This window comes from Marasmius oreades, assembly GCF_018924745.1.
Source record: "Marasmius oreades isolate 03SP1 unplaced genomic scaffold unpl_scf_1, whole genome shotgun sequence".
Classification (NCBI taxonomy): domain Eukaryota; kingdom Fungi; phylum Basidiomycota; class Agaricomycetes; order Agaricales; family Marasmiaceae; genus Marasmius; species Marasmius oreades.
The window spans coordinates 43,221-66,960 of record NW_025064825.1 but is presented as its reverse complement, the minus strand read 5'-3'; the positions used below and the strand labels follow the sequence as shown (position 1 = coordinate 66,960).

The 23,740-nt window shown below is 46.9% G+C and overlaps 8 protein-coding genes across 9 annotated transcripts; 3 read left to right on the top strand and 5 right to left on the bottom strand.

The window, feature by feature from the left end:
• Positions 1-1,102: 1,102 nt before the first annotated feature.
• Positions 1,103-1,471, bottom strand: E1B28_013841 (uncharacterized protein; the record flags this gene model as incomplete). Its single annotated transcript, XM_043160646.1, has 1 exon — positions 1,103-1,471. One exon carries the CDS (start codon positions 1,469-1,471, stop codon positions 1,103-1,105), a length of 369 nt encoding a protein of 122 aa, XP_043001772.1.
• A 52-nt stretch (positions 1,472-1,523) lies between these two features.
• On the bottom strand, positions 1,524-1,922 carry E1B28_013840 (uncharacterized protein; the record flags this gene model as incomplete). The annotated part of the gene is made up of 1 exon (XM_043160645.1): positions 1,524-1,922. One exon carries the CDS (start codon positions 1,920-1,922, stop codon positions 1,524-1,526), a length of 399 nt encoding a protein of 132 aa, XP_043001771.1.
• Positions 1,923-5,594: 3,672 nt separating this feature from the next.
• E1B28_013839 (uncharacterized protein) lies at positions 5,595-8,534 on the bottom strand (the record flags this gene model as incomplete). Its single annotated transcript, XM_043160644.1, has 5 exons — positions 5,595-8,018; positions 8,077-8,202; positions 8,258-8,323; positions 8,385-8,453; positions 8,511-8,534. 5 exons carry the CDS (start codon positions 8,532-8,534, stop codon positions 5,595-5,597), a joined length of 2,709 nt encoding a protein of 902 aa, XP_043001770.1.
• A 1,858-nt stretch (positions 8,535-10,392) lies between these two features.
• STS10_4 (Sesquiterpene synthase 10) lies at positions 10,393-11,993 on the bottom strand. The gene is made up of 5 exons (XM_043160643.1): positions 11,725-11,993; positions 11,503-11,642; positions 11,132-11,420; positions 10,806-11,053; positions 10,393-10,735 (listed from the first exon to the last, which is right to left on the bottom strand). Exons 1-5 carry the CDS (start codon positions 11,959-11,961, stop codon positions 10,618-10,620), a joined length of 1,032 nt encoding a protein of 343 aa, XP_043001769.1. The 5' UTR covers positions 11,962-11,993; the 3' UTR covers positions 10,393-10,617.
• Positions 11,994-16,249: 4,256 nt separating this feature from the next.
• E1B28_013837 (uncharacterized protein) lies at positions 16,250-17,351 on the top strand (the record flags this gene model as incomplete). Its single annotated transcript, XM_043160642.1, has 3 exons — positions 16,250-16,270; positions 16,330-16,499; positions 16,586-17,351. The coding sequence occupies 3 exons, from the start codon at positions 16,250-16,252 to the stop codon at positions 17,349-17,351; spliced, it is 957 nt and encodes a 318-aa protein (XP_043001768.1).
• A 67-nt stretch (positions 17,352-17,418) lies between these two features.
• Positions 17,419-18,587, bottom strand: E1B28_013836 (uncharacterized protein; the record flags this gene model as incomplete). Its single annotated transcript, XM_043160641.1, has 6 exons — positions 17,419-17,708; positions 17,820-17,996; positions 18,077-18,117; positions 18,183-18,246; positions 18,313-18,388; positions 18,453-18,587. 6 exons carry the CDS (start codon positions 18,585-18,587, stop codon positions 17,419-17,421), a joined length of 783 nt encoding a protein of 260 aa, XP_043001767.1.
• A 1,723-nt stretch (positions 18,588-20,310) lies between these two features.
• On the top strand, positions 20,311-21,544 carry E1B28_013835 (uncharacterized protein). Its single transcript, XM_043160640.1, has 3 exons — positions 20,311-20,717; positions 20,795-20,897; positions 20,957-21,544. The coding sequence occupies exons 1-3, from the start codon at positions 20,505-20,507 to the stop codon at positions 21,235-21,237; spliced, it is 597 nt and encodes a 198-aa protein (XP_043001766.1). The 5' UTR covers positions 20,311-20,504; the 3' UTR covers positions 21,238-21,544.
• A 918-nt stretch (positions 21,545-22,462) lies between these two features.
• E1B28_013834 (uncharacterized protein) lies at positions 22,463-23,740 on the top strand. 2 transcript variants are annotated; one of them, XM_043160638.1, is made up of 4 exons: positions 22,463-22,602; positions 22,667-22,951; positions 23,032-23,352; positions 23,433-23,740. In XM_043160638.1, exons 1-4 carry the CDS (start codon positions 22,504-22,506, stop codon positions 23,643-23,645), a joined length of 918 nt encoding a protein of 305 aa, XP_043001764.1. In that variant the 5' UTR covers positions 22,463-22,503; the 3' UTR covers positions 23,646-23,740. The 2 variants fall into 2 exon arrangements, with proteins under 2 accessions (XP_043001764.1, XP_043001765.1); XM_043160639.1 differs by having other exon boundaries at positions 23,032-23,740.

Below are 23,740 nucleotides of genomic sequence, written 5' to 3'. Positions count from 1 at the left end.
TGCGGTTCGCGAAGACGCCTATCAAGAGATGCGAGAACATTTAATTGACCTTGCTAGCGATCCAAACGTTGACAGAGTGTTCGAATTACAGGTGCGTGTCGACTTTTCACTTTATCTGTCAGATCCTCATCATTCTCCAGATACCAGTTGTTCGGGCCCGAGTTTCACAAGGGATATCACGATTATCACGATGTCTCTAATTGAGCACAGAACGTCGGTTTTGATTCACGACAACCCGATAGCCCAATGACATCCGCAACCTCACGCCAGCATCTCAGTGGTGGCAAGGGCGGGCACTACGTTTTATTGTATCATGCATTTTCGGCGACCTCACCGCTCCATGTGTTTGCCCCTTTCCCCCCAATACCTCGCCTCTCGGAGACTTGCATTGATTGCGAGACCACCACCATGGAAGAAGTCGAAGTATTAACTACGGAAACTGCCGTACCTCGAGAACTGGGCTTACACGAAAACAAATCCTGTCCCGTTGTCCTTTCCTCTAGCAAAGACGATTCCTATTTCCCAAGCTTGTACTCTGGTTGTGACAAAATCAGGTCTGCGTCCTTGCTCGGGAGGCTGCAGTGGGTTCCTCGTAATGAGCTTTGTCTGTGCTAGTCGATGTCGATCCCGAGCCTGAAGCTTGAGATTGACTCTTATCCATAAGAGAGGAGAGCGATGCCTTTCTAGTGAGTTTCCGTGTTCTGTCCACGTAAGCTTCCAGGTTTCGGGGCTAAGAAGGAGGACGTCGCGGTGATGGGGTCTGTGAAAAGGTCTGGAATGTTTGTGAGCGGGTGGGGATGTAAAGGAGGCGAGGGTGACAGCCTAAGTTTTTTGGAGTTGACGAGCAGAGGATGGTGGTGGATTGACTGGGGATTTTGCTCTTTCAGGTTTTAATCTTGAAGGTGGCCTCAGATTGACGTTGGTTGGGTGGGTAGGCGACGACTGCGTTGATTATGTAGGCCTTTCGCTCTCCGACGTCGCTGAGCGCTATGAAGAAGCCGGCTGGGGCTAAGATCAACGTCATCGTCAATGACTAGACCCATCTCAAAATCATCCTCTGGATCGGGAGGTGCCACCTTGACCTGTTCATTAACGAATACGGTCATCTTCTTTTGCTGAGTTTGCAGTCACCGTGACCTGATTCAAAAATTTCGGATGGGATTATCTGACCCTCAACGTCGTCGTCGTCTTCATCGTCTGTTTCTGTGTCGGGCAAAGATGTGGAAGAGGCAGAGGAGGTGGAATTGGATGACGGTGAAGCGTCAGCGAACCCAAGAGACGGGTAGCGTCGAAAGACTGTGAAGATGACGTTTGGTCTTTGTCGCCCCACTCGAGAGAATTCTTTCGAGGAACGGTGATTGAGGGACAAAGGGGCGAGTGAAAGGCGAGTGAGGTCGGATGGTAACGAGAAACCATCTTCGAAATCCTCATCAATGGGGTCTTGGTGTTTAAGCTGGGGTGGCCGGGGCATGATAGTGGCTGCCTTGATGGTGGAAATGCCCTCGTCATCGTCTTCATCATCTTCAGAATGCTGCATAGAAGGCTGTGGGTGGACGGATGGTGATCACTCCGGTCATGGTGGAGGGAATGAGATCGGAGACAATAGAGGCGGAAGGAGCTCGTATTCTGGCGCTGCCGGTTTTGCCCAAGTCCATCTCAAGGTCCCAGTCCTCCTCCTCATCGTCTTTGTCCGTTATTGAATGCAGCGGCTGGCCCTCTGGAATATCAACCTCTGCATCTGGCCACTCCTCACGATTGGAGTCTACGGATGGTGCTGGAATTGTGGGCATGATGGTGGGTGGATGATAAGGGGAAGTATGGTTGGAATGAGATAGCACGAAAAATGCTTGCTCGCTATCTGTCGCTCGGGTCGTGGCCGGATAGGTTGCATGCTCGAATACTTCGATATCCCCATTGGACATATAGAAGGCGACCAGCCATCTGATATCACATTTGCTCGCCGACTTGTCCAGCAGGATATGGTATTGAGATCTCCCCAACACTGAATTTGTGGTGCCTGGGGTATATCCCAATTTCTGTTGACGATTCGAAACCTAGCCGTTAATTCCGTGATTCATTCAGTAGTAGTGAATGAGTTGGAAGGAAGTGGTGGAACTACGGCGTTTGACTCTGCCTCGAAAACGATCAATGAGTATGCAGAGGGAGGGGGGGCAACGCGATCTCACACTCGGAGAATTGAATGTTTCCTCCCATACGTTCAGTATTCTGAAGAACATGGTTAAGACTTGGCTTCTGGATAGGATTCAGATAATGAACAAAGTCCAGCCACCTTGTCGATTGATCACTTTTGGCGGGTTAGTACGAGCACCCCCAACATGTACGACGCGAGTATCCACCTCCTTGAAACCACGAAGCTTGAAACTTCCTAGCAGAACCAATACGACATACTCTTCCGATATTCGGTCCAAGTCCTTCGGCTCTCAATGATGGAAGCTCAGGTTCCCTTCTGCTGTGACCAACGCTGCAGACCTGTCGTTGCTTCCTAGGAGGGCAGCCTAGGGCAGCCAATCCAAACGTCAGTCTACGCACCGCGGCCGAGAACTCGAACTCGAACCGGATGGCAACCACCAAGATGAGACAGACGGCGGTAAACCTCAGCATTAGAATCTAAACAACACTGTGTTCCCACCCGAATCACTCATCTTTAACGGTCACCAACCCCGTTTCAATACCCTGCATCATCGAGAATCAATAGGAGTTTTAACCCGAAGTTGAGGAACTGGCCACGGGTCCTGCGTCTGGGTGAACTTTCTGCGGTATTGCCTTCGAATCGACCTTATATCCGGTCTTTTGTTGCCACTTCTTCACGGCGCAGCGATATCCTTTGTTTTCTTGCATCTTCGCACAGGTCGGCAGAAACGTATGGTCAACAACAATCCAAGTCAGTTCAGTAATAACAAAGGATGGATACCTCAACCCTCCAAACCGAAACCTTCTGCAGTTCACAATTGCTTCGCCTGGCAAGGGAAGTCGAGAGTTGAGGGTCGGTGACAGTAGTGTAGAAACGAGTTGCTACACTAAAGGAAAGGCGGGACAGGACGGTCTTGAGCCACGTTGATCAGGAAAGGTAATATCTACAAATCCCGCCATCAGCCTCAACGCAGACAACACTAGTACCCCTTATGGTCGTCCATCGTTCTATCACTTCCAAACTCCGAGAAAAGTATTTGAAACGACGGCAAAAAATATATCAGCGGGAGGAAGCGGGTTGGATTTACTTGGTCAAGGGAAAGCAGAATGGGGAGGAATTTTTGAAGATCGGACGTTCGATTAACGTTACAAGACGGTTGAAGGAGCACGAAAGGTGTAGGATCAATGATCGGACTGTCTTAGGGAAATGGTGGGTCCCTCTAAGCCATAGAACTGGTAAGTAATTTCACTCTTTTTCGCTTTGACTTGACAACTCACCCTTTTGGTCACAGAGGCCCTAATCCATCTCAGCATGCGATTGTTAGGGTTTAGGAAAGCAAGTCAGCGATGTCGTTGTATGTGCTCCTTTGGCGCCTCGATTCTGACTGACTGAGCACGTCAGGTGGCATATTTCATCGAGAGAGGTTCGTCTTCGCCAGAGGAGGCGAAAGGTTGGCTAGATCACTGATCTACCTGCACCTCTAAGTTGGAGAATCCACACTTGTTGCACCCACTCAATCAGTAGTCGTAGAACAGAGCTTGTTGTATTTTTGTGTTGGGAGTATCGACATCTCTTCTATTACTTTCTTGTATCTGCTCTGACGCTGTTCAAGATAAAATATACCCTTACACGTTGCATTTCAATGGGGTATGTTTTTTGAGGTTTGACGAGTTGCGGTTATCCCCAGAACTCGTACGAAAACTCACATACCTTCGACGTGCTTCCCTCGTAAAGCAAATGTTCCGAGTGAACTTAAAAGCCTCAAACATCAACAACAACAACAACTGAGGAATAGAAGCTCAACCGTATTTGAATGTCCATGCGTGCATGCCACGAGCTTCCAATAATGTCCATGTCCCTTTAAGATCTTATCGACAAGCACCTAAACATTACCGTTGAGTGAGGGTGGCAACTTTTCTGGATATGAACTAGCAGAGAAAGGGACCGTGATTCTTTGGGTGCAGAACGGAGCTGTTCGTTTAATTTTCGATACTAAGATGACAGCATCCGGATTCCGGATGGATTATTCAAAGAATACGGACATCCGTATGTATACCGACTTTTCAAGAATTCGAAAACATGAGGGAAATTTTGGATTTCCGCAACAAATTCGTTATTCTAGAATAAAGTGAAAAAGCTAACTTTCTGACGCGTTTTTGAGTTTCTAAAACTCGTTGAAGATATGGGGGTTTTGTATTAATTTTGTGACCCGGAAACTCATCGAAAAGTCCAAGTTTTTGTGATGTTTTAGACGAAGAAATACGCTCCCAACATTTGGGCTTCTCGGGAAGTTTTCGAAGGCCGAAAATGTGGCTGAAATGGAGTGTGTTTCGTGCATGTTCAACCTACTAAAATTCTCCTGAAAGTCTGCATTTTCTTTCTGTTTTGGTTTATCTAGAATACATTTAAAATATATGTTTTTGGTAAAATTTCCAAGCATAGAAAATCTGTTGAATATTTTACATTTCTACTGCATATTTGACACTCTACAATTCACCAAAAAGTCACGCTTTTCGGATCATTTTCCTCTTCCGAAAATGGGTTGAAAATGACTCAATTTTTCCAGTGTTGATTACATGTAATGACTATTTGTGAGGGCGTGTTGATGGGGTGTGAGGAAGAAAGAAGCTTGACAACCTTGGCATCGGCTGATAGTCACATGCTATCCAGGCAAGGCTGCTGGCTCGCCTATCAGTTTGCCATGCGACACTTTGGGTGTACGAATCGGTAAAATCTGAAACCTCTTGCTCTCTATTGCTTGGTCCTCATTTACCTATACACCTCAGTACAAAAACATTTTCAATGCGGAGTATATCATTATTTTCCCCTTTGTTTCCGTCGCATCAAACCAACCACGGTTATAATTCTGGCGATGGTGAAGCAACAATAATAGACCAAGGGCTTTCAGAACCCATCTGCAAATATGCAAAGTACGTGCGAGGAGCCGTGGGAGCCTCAGGTATTGAAATGGGGAGAACTGTGATCATGGGAGTCAGCTGAAGCTTGAAGCTTGTAGCGCCCGCCTTGCGAGATGATTTGAAACGGACCGCTCTCGTCCGCTGCGGCCTGACAATCATCGCTTTACGACTTCGAACACGATCGTCGAACCGCACGCTGCTTGCCTTTCCCATGCTTGACCGATGTTCCTTGCTCCTCATATCCCTCCCGTGCAATATTCATAAGGTCCCTATCATCAACGAAGTCCTGCCTACACCAGTTGCCAACGCACATCAGTACTCTAACTGACGCTACATACAGACAGTTCCGAAGGTGTGAGATCAGTATGCGTCCACGACTAAAATTACGTTCGACGGAGACAGACCTAGCTTTTAACATGTATTAGCTCGTGCTTTGACCGATATGTACTAACAAATAATCAAACATACTGTAACGTTTGTAGGAACATGATAATTGGTAAAGATTACATTGACTAGTCGGAACATCAAACATTACTTTCAGCGCCTGGCCCTCCAGCTAATACCTTCTGTCTGTCCTGTGTCTCCCACTTCTCTGCGTCCCCCGAGTCAAATTCCAAAACCGTGACCTGAGTCCGCTGATGATTGTCAATGTCAGTTGTCAATTTGAATACTTGTGCACTCCCAGACCACGGTTTTTCGCCACCGGAAGATGTCGATGAGCTCCCCCCTTCGTTGCTTGCCTTCTGAATCTCTTCCGTTTGATCTTCTTCATCGCCCTTGGCACTTGGAACACCCAAACCTCCTATATCAAAAATCCCTCCCCCTTCTTTCAAATCCTTCGCTTTATACCAACCCGTAACCTCACCAGTGACCCGATACCTCATAGGAAGAGGGCTAAAATATCTAAGAGGTAACCTACGGTGGATCCGAACGCGTTCCAAAGCATCCACCCATCGACAAATCGTATTTTGACCACACCAATCAAGTAATCCAAAATCCTTATGAAACCTCTCGTTCACAAACGTAAGAAACGAGAGGCCTCTTGCGGAAGTTATGAAGGTACTTGAGGGCGATGAAGACAGCTGATCCGGTTCCTCGCTCAACGGTGACAGAGGATCCAAACCGGATGGTAAGACCCGGTGTATATGATCAGAAACTGCACAAACCGCCCTTTGTTTAACAAACCGGTGGGCGCCGTTCCAACACTCCTCGTACGTATCCAATAAGCCCACAAGAGTGGATTCCGACGTTCCAGAGTAATCCAAGGTTCTCTTGAGCTCGCTCGACGGTATCGGAAAAGTACCCGGAATCGACTTGAAATATTGGATAGGTAACTGATGAACCCTCCGTACGTGACTCAACATCTCCATCCAATGTTCGATTGTCCAAGGTCGTTGATGCAACGTTCCTGTTTCGCAGACTTTGTCGTTCAAGAAAATGAAAAAGTCGAGACCATAGGTGGATGCCAAAAGCGTACCGCCAACCTCGTCCTTGCTGCGCTTCGACGTCTTGAGAAACGAGTTCATCGACTTGGACGTGTTCTCCACCAGCTTCACTTGTGATTTGAGATCCATCTTATCCCACTGCTTTTTATAAAACTCCAAGCCCTTCCCTCTCCACTCCCGTGCCGGAGCCATCAGAAACTCCCCAGGACACACAAGGGTGCTAATAACCCGACTATCCCCCCGCGGATGTTTACGTATCTGGTCCCAAAGCTCCCCGGCCACCCTCGCCAAGTCATCGCTCCCGGAATCAACCACCCTATAGTCGTCATATGTCGCCAATAAATATCGAAAACACAGTATCCTCGAAGCGAGCCCCAAATCCTCTCCTGTTGCCTGATCATTAAACATATCATTATCACCCCTGCGATGCCCAAGTTCCAATACACCCTCAACGTCCGTCGCACTCCACATGGGCTTCCCATATGGTGACTCCCACCTATCGAACACAGCAGGCATAACTAGATGCGGATGTACCTCTCCCAGCACATTCTTCACATGCGGTTTCATAGCCGGTATATCTCTAGCCCCCTGAGCAAGCCACCGAAACCCTTTCAACTGATAGAGATCAGGACACTTGGGAATACTCGAAAACCGCTCGACAGTATTCATATCCACCGACGACCAATTGGAAATGCCAGCAATGTTTTTGGTGAGGAGGTAATCCAAATTCCCAATCGACGCTGTACTCTTCTTCCATTCCCGATTAAACGTGGTGATAAACGAATACAGCAGCCTTTTACACCCAGGAATACGGTACACCGCTGCGAACAAGTGAAAAAGAAACCCCGACTGTGGGGATCTGTAGGGGCATATAAACTCGATCTTTGGCAACCGAAGGATATCATCCGGCTCAAACACCGGATTTTCAGTTGCGAAATACGGATGGGTTTCAAACACCTGACGGAGGATGTCTATCCCGGGAAGTAACGTCGTTGTGAGATAGAATACTACCGCAATTCCGATGACGGTAAATGTGAATGCGAACAGAATTTGATTTCGGATGTATAGAAGCTCCAAGAGGCCAGCAAAGAAAAGAAAGAGTGCGATTTCGAGGAGGATCGGGAGGCAGGCTAGGATTTTGGGCACGTGCCACCGTTCGAAACTTTGTAACCGCAGCCATCGGAGGGTCAACGCCTGCCCGGGAGTTCGTGCTATTATTTTTCGTTGCTGTTCACGAACCCATTGTTTACAAAGAAGGCCGAATAAGGCATCGACCAGAGCGAGGGTGAGACTGAGGAACCAAAACGTGTTGATCCGTACGACTGAGGGTGAGGGAGTGAACGGAAGGGGTGGAGGAGGAGGTAGAGACTGAGACTGGCCACCGCTGCTCATCTGATGAGCGATCTGTGAGAGAAGCGCGACGGTAGTATCGGCAGGATCTGCTTGCAGCCATCCATACGACTCCACTACGAAAGCGGTCACGACCGAAGAGAACAAGCCAGCCTGTACCCCAAAACAGGTGAGCGATGAACATGGATTACAAAAGAGTTAGTCAACCCACAAAAACCAGAAGCGTATCAAGATCCTCCTTATAGCCATTCATATTATCATCATCCAGCATGTCTGACATCTTCATAATTGCATCCCAAGATTGCTGGACGGTGGGTTTGTTGGGGTCCGGAGGAAACTGAAGACATAATTGCGTCAATAAATAAATATGTTGCGTTGGGTAGGTGTGCTACCTCATTGGCATTTGCCTCCCTCAAATTTTCTTCGAATGAATCCGTACGAATAGAGTCCAATCGCCTCTAAGACAAGACCCAGAGTCTGAGACAGTCGACCACTCATAATCGGAATACAACAGCTTACCTCCCATTTTTCACCCTGGTCGAAATCAGAATATCCCGATGTATTCCTTAATCTACCCCGAGAAGTATCCTAACACAACTATGATTTAGTAAACAGTCAAACAGCGAAAGTACAAATATACATCACCTTCGAGTCCTCGATCCCTGCCATATTTGCGAGTAGTAGCGTCCAAATCGTTTCACAGAATGGCGGAGAGAGGTAAACAGTACAATGGCAGAACACGAGACCTCCCCCGACCGTTCGTCGGTTTTATGGAAGCGAACAACATAGCTTCTTCGAGTCCTTTCTCCCACACGAGCGTCCAGTTGCGTCTAGAGTCGTCCACGGCGATTGGCTACTATGTCTTCCATTCCATTCCAGCTGTCATATTCCAAAAAAGTAACCAAGCGTTGTGTTGCGCTCGAAAGAGAAGCCAGAGCTTCCATGCGTTTCAGTCGGGCTGAGTCTTGATGAACCAACCCCGTGTTACGTTTTTACCTTCCAAGGTTGGACTGCTCTGTCAAAGTCACGAAAAACGCGAAGCTGATTATGCGGATACCTACTCGAGATTTGGGAGGGCATGGTGGCACCACCGGACAACCGTTTTCCCCACCGTGTGAAGGACACCACAGCGGAGGAGATCGTTGCTAAGAGGAAATAGTATGTTGATCACTGAATCGCATGAGAAGCACCATCTGTTGAGCGACTAGGAGGAGGATACGACTGAAGGGAAAGAACAGAACATACGAAGTCAAACCAATATTGGGATGCTCTGCCTTGGTGCCCATAGCTTCCTTTTTCAGAAAGCCCTTCGTGTCATCTCCTATCACTCCCCGATTCCAGAATTAAAGTGAATACCGAGCTGAAGAGGGAGTAGGGCGGAATTCTTGCTAACTAAGCTGACCTTCGTTCTGCCGAATCTAACGTATCTATACAGGAAATCAGACGCAAAATTCGGTTGCAAGTACCATAGATTGCATACGTACTAGCTTGTTGTCCCTTTTTTAATCTTCATCATCCGTATCCGTATCAATCCATCAGCGGAGAATTCCTCGTAGCTGGAGTGGGGGCCGTCCGAAGCTTTCCGTTCGTTGTAAGCCAATTCAAAAGGCATTGAACAAAAAAGGAAAAGAAAACTTACTAGCGGACGCCCACATTGCACCATCCACATCACGTCAAAGGGTTCCGCAAGTACATGCAGAACTCGGACCTCGTGAAATTTGTTTCTAACGGTTTCTTTGTGACTGTAACTGTATTCCTATGACCCCCACGAATCGAAGAAGCGAATACCGAGTTGAAGGGCTGAGAAAAGGGCAGTTTTCTTGATAGCAAAACTGGCCTTCATTGAATTACTTCACGTAGACAGGAATTTCAACGAAAGCTGGAGTCAAACTAAAGGTTATCGTTCACTGTTCAGCTGCTGAGCATGATGTTGTACACGTACTAGCAAGTTGTCGCTTCTACACTTCATCCATCCATATCTGTATCAATCCATCACCCAAGACTTGCTCGTATAGCTTGAATGAGAACCAAAAATCTTCGTCAGGATTCCGTTCGTTGTAAGCCATGGAAAAGAAAAAGAAAAAGGAAAGGAAACCTCATCCAACACATTGCTCCATCCACGTCAAAGGGTTCCGTACAAATAAAATCGGCCCTGATCTGGTGGAATTATTTGTGACGGGTTTTTGTAGAAAATCGAGCAGAACTAGCACACTTCCTCCTTCAAGTTCATGTATACGCAATTGATCATGGATGATGGAGGGAGGGGAATATCACGCGTACGGGGGGCTGTGCTCGACACGTGGCATACTCTGCTTCCGGCCGTGCCGGTGGGTGCCTTCGAAGGCGGGCTGAGCCAAAGCAGTGACTGTTTGAAGTGGCGTAATTTCTCTCGCTTGTTCGACCACGACCAGAAACTTGTAGGAAACTCAGGGAAAGCGATTGAAAGGTGGTAATCAAGATGGTATCCTCACGACTGACTCTTACTCGGTCAGATAATCGATCGTGGTCAGTACTAGTAGTCGTCCTAGTGGAAGTTCCTTGACCTGCCGTGCTGTATTGAAAGAATGTTATACGAGTAAACTCGAAATATGCTGAGGATCAACCTCGTACCAATTAAATACTAAAAGTTCAACAATTACTAACACTATAGAAGAAATTACTGTAGATAAATATCACAGGCCAAAATATACACTATGTTTAACTTATTTAAATTCTGTTCAGCAAGACAAAAGATCGCATGGTGGACGTTCAATCAATCACTGTCGGAATCGAAGTCGTTAGAGTCACAAGGACGACGGAGGGTAACCAATCGAGTTCTTTTGACTTCGTAAGGAGCAGTCCCGAAATACCGTATCGTCTCAAAACTCCAGCTGCAGGGGAGGGGGGGGAAAGCAAATAAACACCCCCGGATGGGTAAGCAAGCAAAAAAACCAAACTTACTCCAAATTCCCCTTCACCCAATGACCACACGCCTCCGCATAGCGAGCCACGTCTCCATCCAGTTTCGACGATCCCCAGGAAGGTAGTCTGGCCTTGGCGGAAAGATAACGGTTCACGAGCTCCTCGCAGTACAACCCTACGTAATCGCAAGCCGATTGTAGACTCATGTTTTTGTGTTTCATAAGGACGGTGATGATATTGTTGCCACCGATACCCTTGGCTTGTTCCATGTTCCACGAATAAACGTCCTGCGTATACGAAGGGGGAGGGGGGGGGAAAGAAACAATCAGTAAGAGAGAAACCGACCAAAACCGAGAATAACTTACATTGGCCCAGCACACCATATCAGTGGCAGCCCAGTACATCTCACGGAAAGTCGGATGGTCAACCACCTCTTCCGGAAGACTGATACCGAGTGCGTATTCTATCATATCGAAGCAGAGGATGACTGCGCTGTTGTTACGTCGGAGTTGGATGAAGGCGTCGACGTCGAGGACTTCACCGCGTTCGCGAAGCTCTGATTCGGCAGAGACTGCCCGGATATAGTCCGCACAGTGTTCTATAAACCGAGCGGAAGTCACAGGTCTTGCCGTTCGGAAATATCTCGTCCTGAAACTTTTTAATTCCACATACACATAAACACAAAGGTCAGCTCCAAAAAAAGTGTGGATCGTTTCAGCAAAGAAGCTTATCTTACTCTTTAGTTATCTGCGCGAGCTTGGACGAATTGCAGTAGTTGGGATTACGCATAGTTTCGAGGAAGATGTTTCCGGTGACCGCGGTATCCCGGCCGTTTTGTTCATCGCTGATTTCGTCTACAATAAAGAGGAGATTGACCTGGGAAAAAAATCCCCGTCGGTGGGTGTGAGCCACCGACCGAAGGAAAAGGGCGGAGACTTCAAAGGAAAAAAAAACTTACAAAATCACAACATGTTCGGAACTGTTCGTAGGGGGTATAAGGGTAAGTGTGTGCGACGAGAAGTTCGTTGCAGCCTTGGATAAAGTGGGCGCGTTTTCGGTCCGTAAATACGTCGTAGCTGTTGATCCAGGCGGAAGATTCGGGAGCTGCTTCACAGTAGTGGGGGTTTTTGGCACCTTCGAGGGGACATATGGCGAGTAGATCGGGGAGGAGAAACTGTCGGGGTCGGATAGGCATTTTGGAGAAAGAGAAAGAAAGAAAGAAAGAAGGTATCCGATAGTGATGGTAGGTGCAAGGTTCTTTTATACCCCAACTCTGCCTATAGGTCCTTTCGGCGTGGTCGCAAGCCCCATTGTAATAGGAAAATGTTTTGACAGATGTGGTCAGGGTCTGGGATTAGATTAGGTTTAGAAGCAGGGACGACTTGTTAGCCGACCGGGTGAAATATGATTTGTGGGGACCAAGAGGTTCGAACTTCACTCCCTTTCTAAACTTTCTGTACCTCTGCCGATGTGGCGCACGTTAGAGCTCGACAACCAGTGAGAACCAGGAAACCATTTTCAACAACAGAAACTTTCAACTTTCATCGGCCGACAATACAAAGTCGGTTATCATATACCAATGCCCAGGTAGTCACCGGCGTGTACATAATATTTACGTCACGATTTGCCCAGCCCTTGTCTATTTTCTGTATATTCTGCACCTAATCAGTCTGAGACACCCTGTACACGATGTAGTCGAGGAAACAAACTTTAGGAATACAAGCAGAAGCAGCATCACGGGATCGTCACTTTCGACGCCCCCGAGCAGAATAGACATTCAATGCTAATCTCTCGCAGGGTCAAATCTCGGATTTATCAAGGGACCAAAGGAGGAGGCTCTACAAAGATCTGACGACAAGCCTGAACTCCGCGGAACTAATTTGGCAACGGGATCTCTACTGCCTCGTGATCGTTTTACGAAACTATTCATCGCCGATCACCAACTTTCAAGCGCCTCGTCGGCCTGAATCGGATGGTCCCAGATGGCAGATGCTGGCTCGACTACGCTTGTTTCGGCCGACGTTTCTGTCCATTTTTGAAGATGTGTCTTTCTGCCAGACCTCTGATATTAGTTCAACTGAGACTTGTGTATTCACCCAACAAAGGCACATGCTAATGTTTTGGCGCTGGTCAGACCTTGATCAGGCCTCTGGTGAGGCCGTTGACCACCATACCTCGAGGCGGGGAAATAATTCCCTAAAGCAGCCTAGTGAGGAGGTGGAGCGCGTGCATCAGGGCACGGATCTTTCCGAGCACGTGCATACAAGTCCATCCCCAATCCGGCGGTTCCTTTCACCCAAAAATAATTCTGTCTGTCATCTACGACGTTATCGACTACGTCCTCCCTCAACACCTAGGCCTACAACAACCTCTTACATCTACATCTACAAAGTTATTCATTCAAATTTCACTTTTACAGTGATTCCAATCATTGTAGACCGCGTTTTCGTTGTATTAGTACAAGACACTCCATAAAAACGCCAGTACCATACATAACTCTAAATTCATATGTTAATGTTATAGTACGCTCGCCTACAGTGACCCACAGACTACAAGACCTCTCCACTCTATAGCCTGCTATTCGTAGACACAAACAAACGTTCGGTTTGGGCATGTATAGTGCTTTGTAATAAATACAACGGAAACCGCTGTAAGGTGTTCGAATGAATTGGCGAAGCTAGGGATCGCCGGCACCAGCGATACCACGACCACGACATTCTAACATCCCACATCCCAGATTCCCATGCCCCACCCTCGAGCAACAACAAGTTGTTACGTTGTATATCGCGTTAGCGCGTTATATCGCATCTAAAAAAAAATCTAAAAACAAATCGCCTTTTCCAAATCCAGATCGGGTAATTTCCACATTGGATCCCAAGGACCCACATACACCTTTTAAGCGATTGGCTTATACTTAACCGTGGTGCCCTGGTTGCTATAGTTACGAGTCGCCAAGTGAGGGATAAAGCTGGGATAAGCTTCGCTTGGACCCTGGGAGGTCTGGATCTAAGGTTGACGAACCCTGTGACCACGGCCGACGGGGATCTCGGGTGTCACTTTCACACCAACCAGCAGCATGTACATGTGGACAGTGGACAAACGCAACTCAACGTCCGAGTCGCGGTCGATGGTCGCCTCCTTTCACGAGCTCCGACTGGAATCGTAAGCGATACTTATGACACCGTACGCGTTCCATCGTCGTTTCTTTAAATCAAGGCTTTTTCACGTCGACACCCTTTTAATCCTTCCAACATTGTCGTACGTCGTTCAGAACTCGACCTTACGAATCTGGTGTGTTGGATTTAATTTTTTGGTGGTGGAGGTGTAAAGGAGAAGAATGAGGATATTGATATATATTGTGCTTCGGGATGCCTTTTGGGTGATTGTGGTCACTGGTGAGTAATAAATTATAAGAGCGTGTTTTTCTTGGTTATAAGTTATAATGATTTCAACGTCTTCCCTTTGCATAAAGCGCCCTGAGGCCCAAGCTCACGCTGGTCGTTACATCATACATGAATGTACTCCTTACAGTTACACCTATCTAAATCAAACCAACGATTGCATTTATCGATAAACAGCGTTGGAGTCAGCCTTGTTTGTTTTCGGGACGCAATGTCCATCTAAATTTCTGATCCGCCGGAAAGGGTATTGTACATATGCCGCATGCGAGCCTCGATGTTCGGCGCTGCAGCACCGGTGATTGCGAACGTAGCAACCTGGGTCGAGTAATTTGTCATCGTTACCTCCGACACTCAGTCCCAGGCCTCTCCGTCCAATACACCTGACAATATCATGGTCCGTGTCGGGATCCCACGTAAAAGTTGCCCGCGATTGCTCGCCAGTCGAGGTCTGGGCTCGGAAATTTCGCAAGCCCCCTCATCTGGAGAACCAAGCCCTCGATCGACTCCATCTTCTAAGTAAGTATACTGAATCCCTTTCCACAGTAGTTGCCGTAAACGCTTGTAAGCTAAAGTGTAAACGAACGCTTCTAACCGAGGAATTGAGAGAATTGGAAGGGGCGACGGCTGTGGCGGATCAAGTAAGGGGTTCTGGAAATCAACCGAGGGCTTTGGGTATCAGTTTTTGACGCTATATGAGCCAAAGCCTAAGAACGAGGAAAGATCTAGAATTAGTGGATGTAAAGCCAGAACTGTCTTTCAACGAGAACGAGGTCAAAGAATACGATTCCGGTTCGCCGGCGGTAATTTGATCCTAGGCGAGCGCTTACCGGTACCATCCTTCCGTTTCGGGTCTGTTTTGTTTTAGAAAAAGGAAGCCTTCTTGATATTGATCATGGAAGATGGGGAAAGAGCCCGTCCAATGTCCGAGCTTTCGGAGTTTTGGAATCCGTTGAATGGGAATTGCGTACTACCTGATATATCGAGTTATCATGGGTTGGTGTAGTGGTGTAGTTCTCTAGTTATTGCTGAACCTGAACCAACCCTGCTTGTAGTTTGGCAAGTACTTACTTCCTTCTCTCCGCGTCCCAGAGAATCATTTAAACAGGGATCGGCGATCGCAAACTCGATAAGTAAGTACTCCAGGTTCAGGCTGTGGGGAAGCCGGGTAATTGACAAATTTATAATGGTTCTTGCATTGCCCCCGGGGGGAGATCCACATAGCGTGGAGTCCTAAAAAAAGGGAAACGTTAACGTTGCAGCCATACTGAGCCTGGAAGTGGGAGAAGCTTGGGAGAAGCTGCGCTTTGGCGTGACAATAACATTACTCACATGGTGGCAAGTCACACGAGCACTGGGCAAATGAATTTGGTTTTTCTGTTACCTGTATTTGATCGACGATCGAAGGTCAATCTTTGAGGGGCGTGGTTGTAGAATTCAATGCTATTGAATTCGAAGACCCAAGGGCTCGTGTTTCCGGGACAAGACTCCGAAAAACGAAATGCTTTTGCCGATGCAGATGCCGGGAAGATGACTCTATATTGTGATCTACGCCTTGTCTGGTGACCTGCTACGACCTAATTCCGCGGTACGCCACGCCTTATATAGCTTCCAGGGTGGCGCTGCGGGCTCTCTTCTCGTTCTGTTCTACCATTACCAGTTTCACGATGAACGTGCATCTTCCGTTGAAGAGTAAAGAGTTAAAGACACTTCACAGCATCAGGAACTTACCAATTTGGTGGTGGGGACTTTTTACGGCTTTTTGGGGCTTGTACAAGCCAACAAGTCGCCAGCCACCAGTCATGTCTGATTCCCGACCAGCTCCATTTTGCTCGGGTCCGTCCGCCAAGATTTTCCGGTCAACATACATTTTTGAGATAACCTCTGCTGCTGGGGGTCCTTGGTGAGCAAATAACATATTTTAGACTTGAGACAAGTTGTTTTAAATCTATTTTATGGAGTATAGCTGCGATGTACAGACAAGCTGGTGGACTGCTGAACTTGCGAGCTGGTCAAACCGGCTGAAAAGCCCCGAAAAGCCCTTAAAAGCCGAGAAAGCTCACCACTAAATTGGGTAAGTTGCTGATGAGACTACGAAGTCTAAAGGTGTGTTCACTGTTTCTCCGCGCTGTTTTAAACTCAGACTCAGACCCCCCTCTGACCAGCATGTTCCTGCACTCGCCGCTCATTTCGCCCACCAACAACGACAAGCGGATAATCAGGACCCTGAAATCCAACGAGCTTGGTTCAATGCGATGAAAGATGTGTTTGAAGAAATCAACGAAATTTTTTGGTGTGTTCCTTTCACCACCCCATTCCAATTTTTAGACGTAGGGTAAGTTCAACTTGTTTGTTTTCCTTCCTTAAATATACGATCCATTTTCAAATCCATTTCTTGTTTCTATCTTTCGCTTTTTCAAGCTGCTGTCCAGGCGGATTCTCATCTTACATCCTTTCACGATACCCTCTCGCGAATGGGACTGGGATGTCTCTTCCCGTCGAGAAAGGAGGACACAAGCTACTTCTCGAAGAAGATTTTCACACTCGGTTTAACCTCATATGGGCCGATATCACGTTATTTGAACTAGGAAACCGTCTCGTTCATAACCATGGGCCCAACACTTTCACTGCTACTTTCCCTTTCGCTCCAGATCATGGAGGGTTCGACTTGATCATCCTCGACGGTCATCCACTGCGTACACAGGCTATCGGAGATTCCGAAGATGTCCATATCCTAGGCGATCGATTGATCATCTCTTCTCTTATCCTTGGGATGTTTTGTATCAAGAACGGAGGAACGATCATGATGAAGTTGTCTATGCCAGATAGGAAGATTACAGCACAGATCATGTATCTGTTCGATATGTTATCTGGGGATCTCAGAACGTGGAAACCAGTCAACATTCACGCGATACAATCGACGTTCTATGTCATCGCTCGCGATTTTGGGGGCGGAATGATGGCGGGGAGGTATTGGTATGTCTTGACTGGGTTGAGGGACCTTTGGGAGAGGTTGGTGGTTGGAGAACAGAATGGGAGGTTGAGACATGATGATTTGGATTTTGTGGTGGATAGGAGAGGATTGAAGGCATATTCTGGGAGGTTGGAGGAGCTTAGTAGGCATCTTTGGGATGTTGAAGCTCAGAGTTTGTTGCAATGGCATGAGGCTCGGGAGAATGGATTCTAATAGGTTACTCAATATGGATTTTCTAGTTTTTGGTCGCTTCATGTAAACTGTATCTAGTTGAATGCTTTTATACCATCTCTATCTTTCCTCCCTTGGCCCCCTCCCATACCGCCGGTCCAGGTGGAACATAGCTTCTAGGATCCCAGTCTTCCTTCGATCCGAACAAATTCCAAATAATCCCATGCGAATCGTAGGAATACGTCCCAGGAAGACTGGTCCCACCAGGTAACGCCACCGAGCCCAAGGTCTCATGATCATTCTGAACGCGGACTTGAACACATTCGATGTAAAATTCCGCTCCCTTGTCATGGTCTTGATCATATCGTACTTGCGCTTGATGCAATGCGATTATTTCCGCTAGACAAACGTTTACGGAAAAAACCGGTGATTCGTGAATAACGAGCGAAAACCGCTTTTTTAAAAATAAATAATACAATACTTAGCACTTATCTCTGAACAGATAATCACCAGTTGGGATATTAGGAATGACAACGTGATGTTGACCTTTTGCTTTCTTAAGGCGATCCGTAGCCCATTTGTTGTTTGAGCTGCTGTCGAATGCATATGCATATGAGTCGCTGAATAGCTTCGTCCATACTGCGCCGCCTGTTCCGTTGGATGCCGATGGAGCGATGTATACTTGTACTGTAGTAGGACGCGGTTTTATAATATAAATATAAACAGCGATTTTATATACTTAGTAGAGGGGAGGGGAGGGGACTTACCAGCACCTTTATGTGAATCGTTGATGATATCGTCTTTTCGGCTTCAGAAATGCAATTTTGAATTCGTTAATAGAAATAGACAATGATTTTTGGACAAACCACGTACGATTCGTGATACCACTCAAACGTGAGGTTGTCGCCAGTTGCCACATTGACCGTTTGTGGGACCGCTAAATAGGGTACCAGTATAGTCAGCCCTCGATGGGGAGGGCGGGGGTCGAAGTTTAGACGCGTACCACGGTTATGAACATTACATGTCATATCATTTGAATAAATGTCCTTCACGGGCTCATTCGTAGGGGGTGAGCGTATCTACGTCCTAGTCAGCCATGGATCACAGGGAAAAGCATTAAGTAGGGAGAAAGAACGCACGCACGTAAATGTCTCTCCCGTCACCTTTGAAAACTTTGTTAACCCAAACACCGTACACGCGCGTATGAGCGAGTACGGTAGGGATGATGATAATCTGAGGGGCCACGGCGAAGAGCGAAAAAAGGTCGGAGGATTTCATGAGGTCGACCGTCGTATTAGTTACAACCCTCTTTCGAGTAGGATCCCAAAACTTTATATAGGTACTAAAAAAATAAAAAGTTGAAATTCCGATCGGGTCTGAAAGGTTCGAAGTGGAGGTTTATTTTTTCAAGTGGAGCGATTGGTACGATAGGGTTATCGGCTGGGAAGGTACCGGTGGCGTTAGTACCCTTCTAGAACTCCCTAACGACTTCGAAAGTCCGAGTCTAGACTTCGTCGAGCTTGTGTCTTCTGTTTTTGGTAGTCAAAGAGTAACAAGATCGCCTATACCGCTATCGAACGCGTCGGAGATTTTGTTGCACGTATTATTGGGGATCCACGGACGTTGAACAAGACAGTGCAAACTTGGGATGGCGAGACTACGCTCGAAGAGGTTTGGGGTGTGGCTTCTAGAATCACGGGCGAGAATTCTGATGATTATCCGAGGGTATAATTTGTCGTCTTCGTCGCACTAACCGCTTGTTTTTAGTTCTCGGCGGAAGATATCGAGTCTACCCTCAGAAATGATCCATGGTGATGTCCGAGTACACACGATCGGTGTTTATTCGAGGGGACAATACGGTTGAGAACGCTGTTGGGTTGGGAGCGCTGGATGCGCGAGTTTTGTATCCTGATTATGAATCGCTTGCGTTGGAGGAGATCGCAAAGAAGTATGGCAGTAATTATATAAGGTTGGTGCCGGAGATATCCGAGATCGGACATACGATTTGGAACAGTGTTTCTAATGCGGACCCGAATATATCGGTACAGGAGCATCAAGCTTCTATAATCTGGCTTCCGATGGCCTCGCAGTGGCCAGGAAACACTGTACATGCAGGGATCACCGGGACCTCTGGGAAGAGGTCACCGGTCTAACGGTCAGTCCCTCTTATAAGTACCATTTTCGATGACGCCGACCAGTCCCTAACGATCTTCGTCGTTCAATGCATCGCAAATCTTGAGACGCGAAGGCACCTTTTCATCTGATGACGTCGATCATCGATGCGGCATTCAACTGTACATGTGGACTGAAGAACCTTCGATTCTACATCGCTTCCGCAAACCAAAATTCACTTGGTCGTTATTCCCAGCTAATTAATCTTACCAGCCCGCCGTATTTACGAACTTGAAAAAAAACAGTCGGGCCAATCTGATTCGCTGCGCTTGAACCTTGAATCTTGTTTTTTTTTATACCGCCAAGAGTCGTGATGTACTTACTATCCGGAGGATACAAGCAGCCGAAATTTAATTAGGAAGAGGGGGAGATTAGTTTTTCGCCCTTACAATCACAGTCTTGCAAGTAAGTGGGTAACCCTACACCCAGTACTTACTGTAAGATGATAACGCTCTGATTTTGCTATTTTTATCTTAAGCTTCATTCCGTGTTTGTTTTTTTTTTTTGAGTCAAATTCGCTATGTCCGCAGAACACGTCATCTTTCGATACCACCAATACCGAGCCTCGGTACTTTGGCTTGGTGGCTTGGTTGTTGGGACGGCCACCGAAATACTAAAAAAAAAACTTGTACATGTGTGTTTTCCGTTCGCAGCAGGGCCTAGGCCGTGTTGCCCTAACCCCGATGGAGTCGTGGGGCGGCAGGAACAACAGAGCAAACACCAATATCTTATCAACTCAGTGCGCTTAGGTCGCGTGCACGTCATCGGTTTTTCGGGTTGTTTTCCCATATAAGCCACGCGCACCCCCCTGTTGTACACCTCCCTTTTTCTACCTCTGATACCACTGAATTCTTTCCCCATCTTTTCATGGGTCTCCGAGTCTAATTTTGAAGTTTCCCTGCCCCCCCCCCCAAGTCATTCCTTAGCGACGAGTTGAAGACCAAACCTCCTTCTCCTTACTACTTCAAAATTAAAATAGTCCGCGCGCCCAGGTTCCACAGAGGTGGGGGGCGGTCATCATTCATGACGAACACAGAATGTTGTGTACCACCTCCCCTTCTGGTGGAACATCTAGAAGAGAAGGAGGCTATAAAATCGTCAAAGGACAAGTATCAAGAACTTACGTTGGAGTTTGCGAGTGTGAAAGTGGAGTTTTGTGATTTGGATGGGATGGAATGGAAAAAGCAAAAGCAGTGTGGTCGTTTGGTGAATAGGAATGGGAACGGAGACTCACAGGTAATTTGGTTCTAGGCTGCCATTTCCGTTTTTTTTTAAATTTTTAAATGCTAGAAACTGAGAAAAATCTCAACTAGAATCGTAACTCGTCGTTTCCACATAAAAAGGGGCATAACAAAATAAAGAAGGGGACCAGTGTATTGGCAACGAGGTCCAAGGTCGAAAGGTCCGAGACAGAAAGTGAGTAAAAACAAAAAACAACCAACCTCTACTCCCGCTTTCTCATTCCACGTAAACAGACGGTGCCGACGACCACCACTCGCACGAGGACGAGGACTTTACTGAGTCCATCCAATACACCGGCGGAACCTCTCTCTTCCGCTCTGGTTCCTCAAGTTTTGTCAACACATTCGAAACTAGCGACCCGCCGGGCACTCTCCCCCGGATACTAGAATTCGAAGTTGACGATGACGACCTCCGAGTCAAAACACCAACACCAACACCAACACCAACACCAACACCTCGTCCTCTTCCTGCGGGCCGGGTTCCAGAAACTTCAACCTCAACCTCGTATTTTTGACGACATTGGATTAAAGGCCTATGGTACCGGTACTGGTGGTTTCATACCACCGATCAGGCTCAGGAACCTAGGTCTTACCACGTGCACCCCTGTTCCGGGGCCCAGCCATAAGATTCTTCGTGGCTTTTTCCGGACCGGGATACAGCCTTCAACGTTTTCACTGTTTCGACCGTTTCAGCGCTTCAGCGTCCCTTCTCCCTTCTCCCTATTCTTTTGATTATAACGCATATTGTGGAGTTTATGATGAGGAGGGAGGGGAGTCCAAATAGCTTATATATATAATAAATGTAGAACGAATGCGAGCGGCCCTCGTGGCGGTTTTCTTTATTTATGTAGAATGGATTCGTTGTAGACGAGTTACTAGAGATCGAAGCTTTTAAGTACATGGGGAATGTCGAAATATGTAACGTACCAGCGCCTCTGCCAGTGAAACCACCGGATTGAATGTGAAGGTATTGTATAGTATTGCATATTCCGTTCTCTATTTCTATAGGCATATATTTATATTAATGAATCTACTTCGGATTTCCCCTTACCAGTGTGTAAAACAGTAAAATACATACAGCTGCAGTATGCAGGCTACTTTGCCTGAACGCTCGCTTTAGCTTTTGTTCCGTACATGTTACACGGATGATCGAGTAGGATCGAAACCCAAAACAGGCGAGGGTACCGGTAAGGTCCTACGCACACCTCCAATCACTTTAGGTTTTGTTCGCGTTCGCGCCGTACTTAAGTTTTTCGTTTTCATTTTTAAGGCACTGGGTAGCCGACCCCAGTTCCAGTTCCAGTTAACGGCAAAGAGATACTTATCTTATCTTATCACTCGTAATGTCATAACTTAAGAGAGATCCGGAATTGACCCTTCTTGCCAGGAATTTTGAAGAACGACCATTGCTAAAGTGCCGGCGGTTCCCGTGTGGTCGCTCCGAGCCCGCTTCTGAATCGGCTTGAGAGCTTTGAAGTTTGGAAAAGTGGCTTTTCTTCGATAGGTTACTACTTGTGGGACCACGCTATGTAATCTATCTATCTATCTTCGGACAGCGGTCTCATATTTATATGTATGTCGCACTATCTATATCAGTCCAGGTAAGCGGGCTCCGAGTCGGGCTTGAAATGAACAAGGCCGAGCCCAAGCCTAACCCCTATCTAGCTATATCTTCTCTCGGCAGCCCACATCTCTTTTTGGGAATTCAGCCTAGAGGTATAAATGTTTTGGACAATGACGGTCCCCCCCCACAAGTCCAAGAAATCTTTAATCGATCGTTCATGGCATCTCACACCAAGCACATTGTCCTCCTCGTAGGATCAACTGGGAAAACCGGATCATCCATCGTTCGTGCATTGGCGAAACTGCCGGAGAAATATGTATGTCCAGGGCTTTCGTTCTTTTTATGTGTTCCAGGTTGTTTATGGTTATGGTTTTATGCAGGTTATAAAAGCCCTCGTACGACGGTCGTCGATGGACAAGCCTATCGTTCAAGAATTTCGAAACCTAGGAGTTGAGATCGTTCCGGGAGATTTGGCTGGTGATACCCAAGAGTCGTTGGAGACTAAATTGAACAATGTGGATATAGTCATTAACGCCACTATACCGGTTGAAGATGGGAACCAGAACAAACTGTTCCTTGCGGCCAAAAATGCTAGTGTTAAAAGAGTGGTTCCATCTGATTTTGGCCCTTCTGCGCCTCCGGGAGCGATGAAATATCAAGACACTGTAAGGAAATGTTCACTATTTTTTTCGCCCCCGTATTGCTCGGGCCAATGCTGAATATTGAATTTCGGCACCCTACCCAGAAACTCAAGATACGACAATTCATAATCGAAAACGAGATCCCATACACTTTCATCCAAGCTGGGTGGTTGACATCGCTATTGTTTCCACAGTCGCATTCGGTCGTGGGTAATTCACCGATGGGAAAACAATTTTATGGTTCGGGGAAAGTGAAGACAGCCTATACCGCCCTCGAACGTGTTGGTGAATTCGTTGCACGTATTATTGGGGATCCGCGAACCTTGAACCAGACAGTTCAAGCTTACGATGGCGAGGCTACGCTCGAAGAGGTTTGGACTATCGCTTCTAAAGTCACGGGAGAGAATTTTGATGATTATACTCGGGTGAAAATTGAATTTCTTTGCCGGTGTTTTGTTTGTTTGTTAAGCGCTGATTTCACGAACGTTTCTTTTTACTCATTTAGCTCTCGGCGGAAGATATCGAGTCTACCCTCAGAGATGGACCGGATTTTCTTACCGCTCTTCTCTTCGAGTATAACCGGTCGGCGTTGATTCGTGGGGACAATACGGTTGAAAATGCTGTTTCGTTGGGAGCATTGGATGCACGAGTTTTGTATCCTGATTATGTCCCGCTTGGGTTGGAGGAGGTTGCGAAGCAGGTTTATGGCAAGAATTAATAGTAACTAGTACTAACTTTTACTCACCTTTGACGTCTTGACCCTTTACTGTACTGTACTGTGAACAAATCTGATAAAGCGAGTTTAACGTCTAA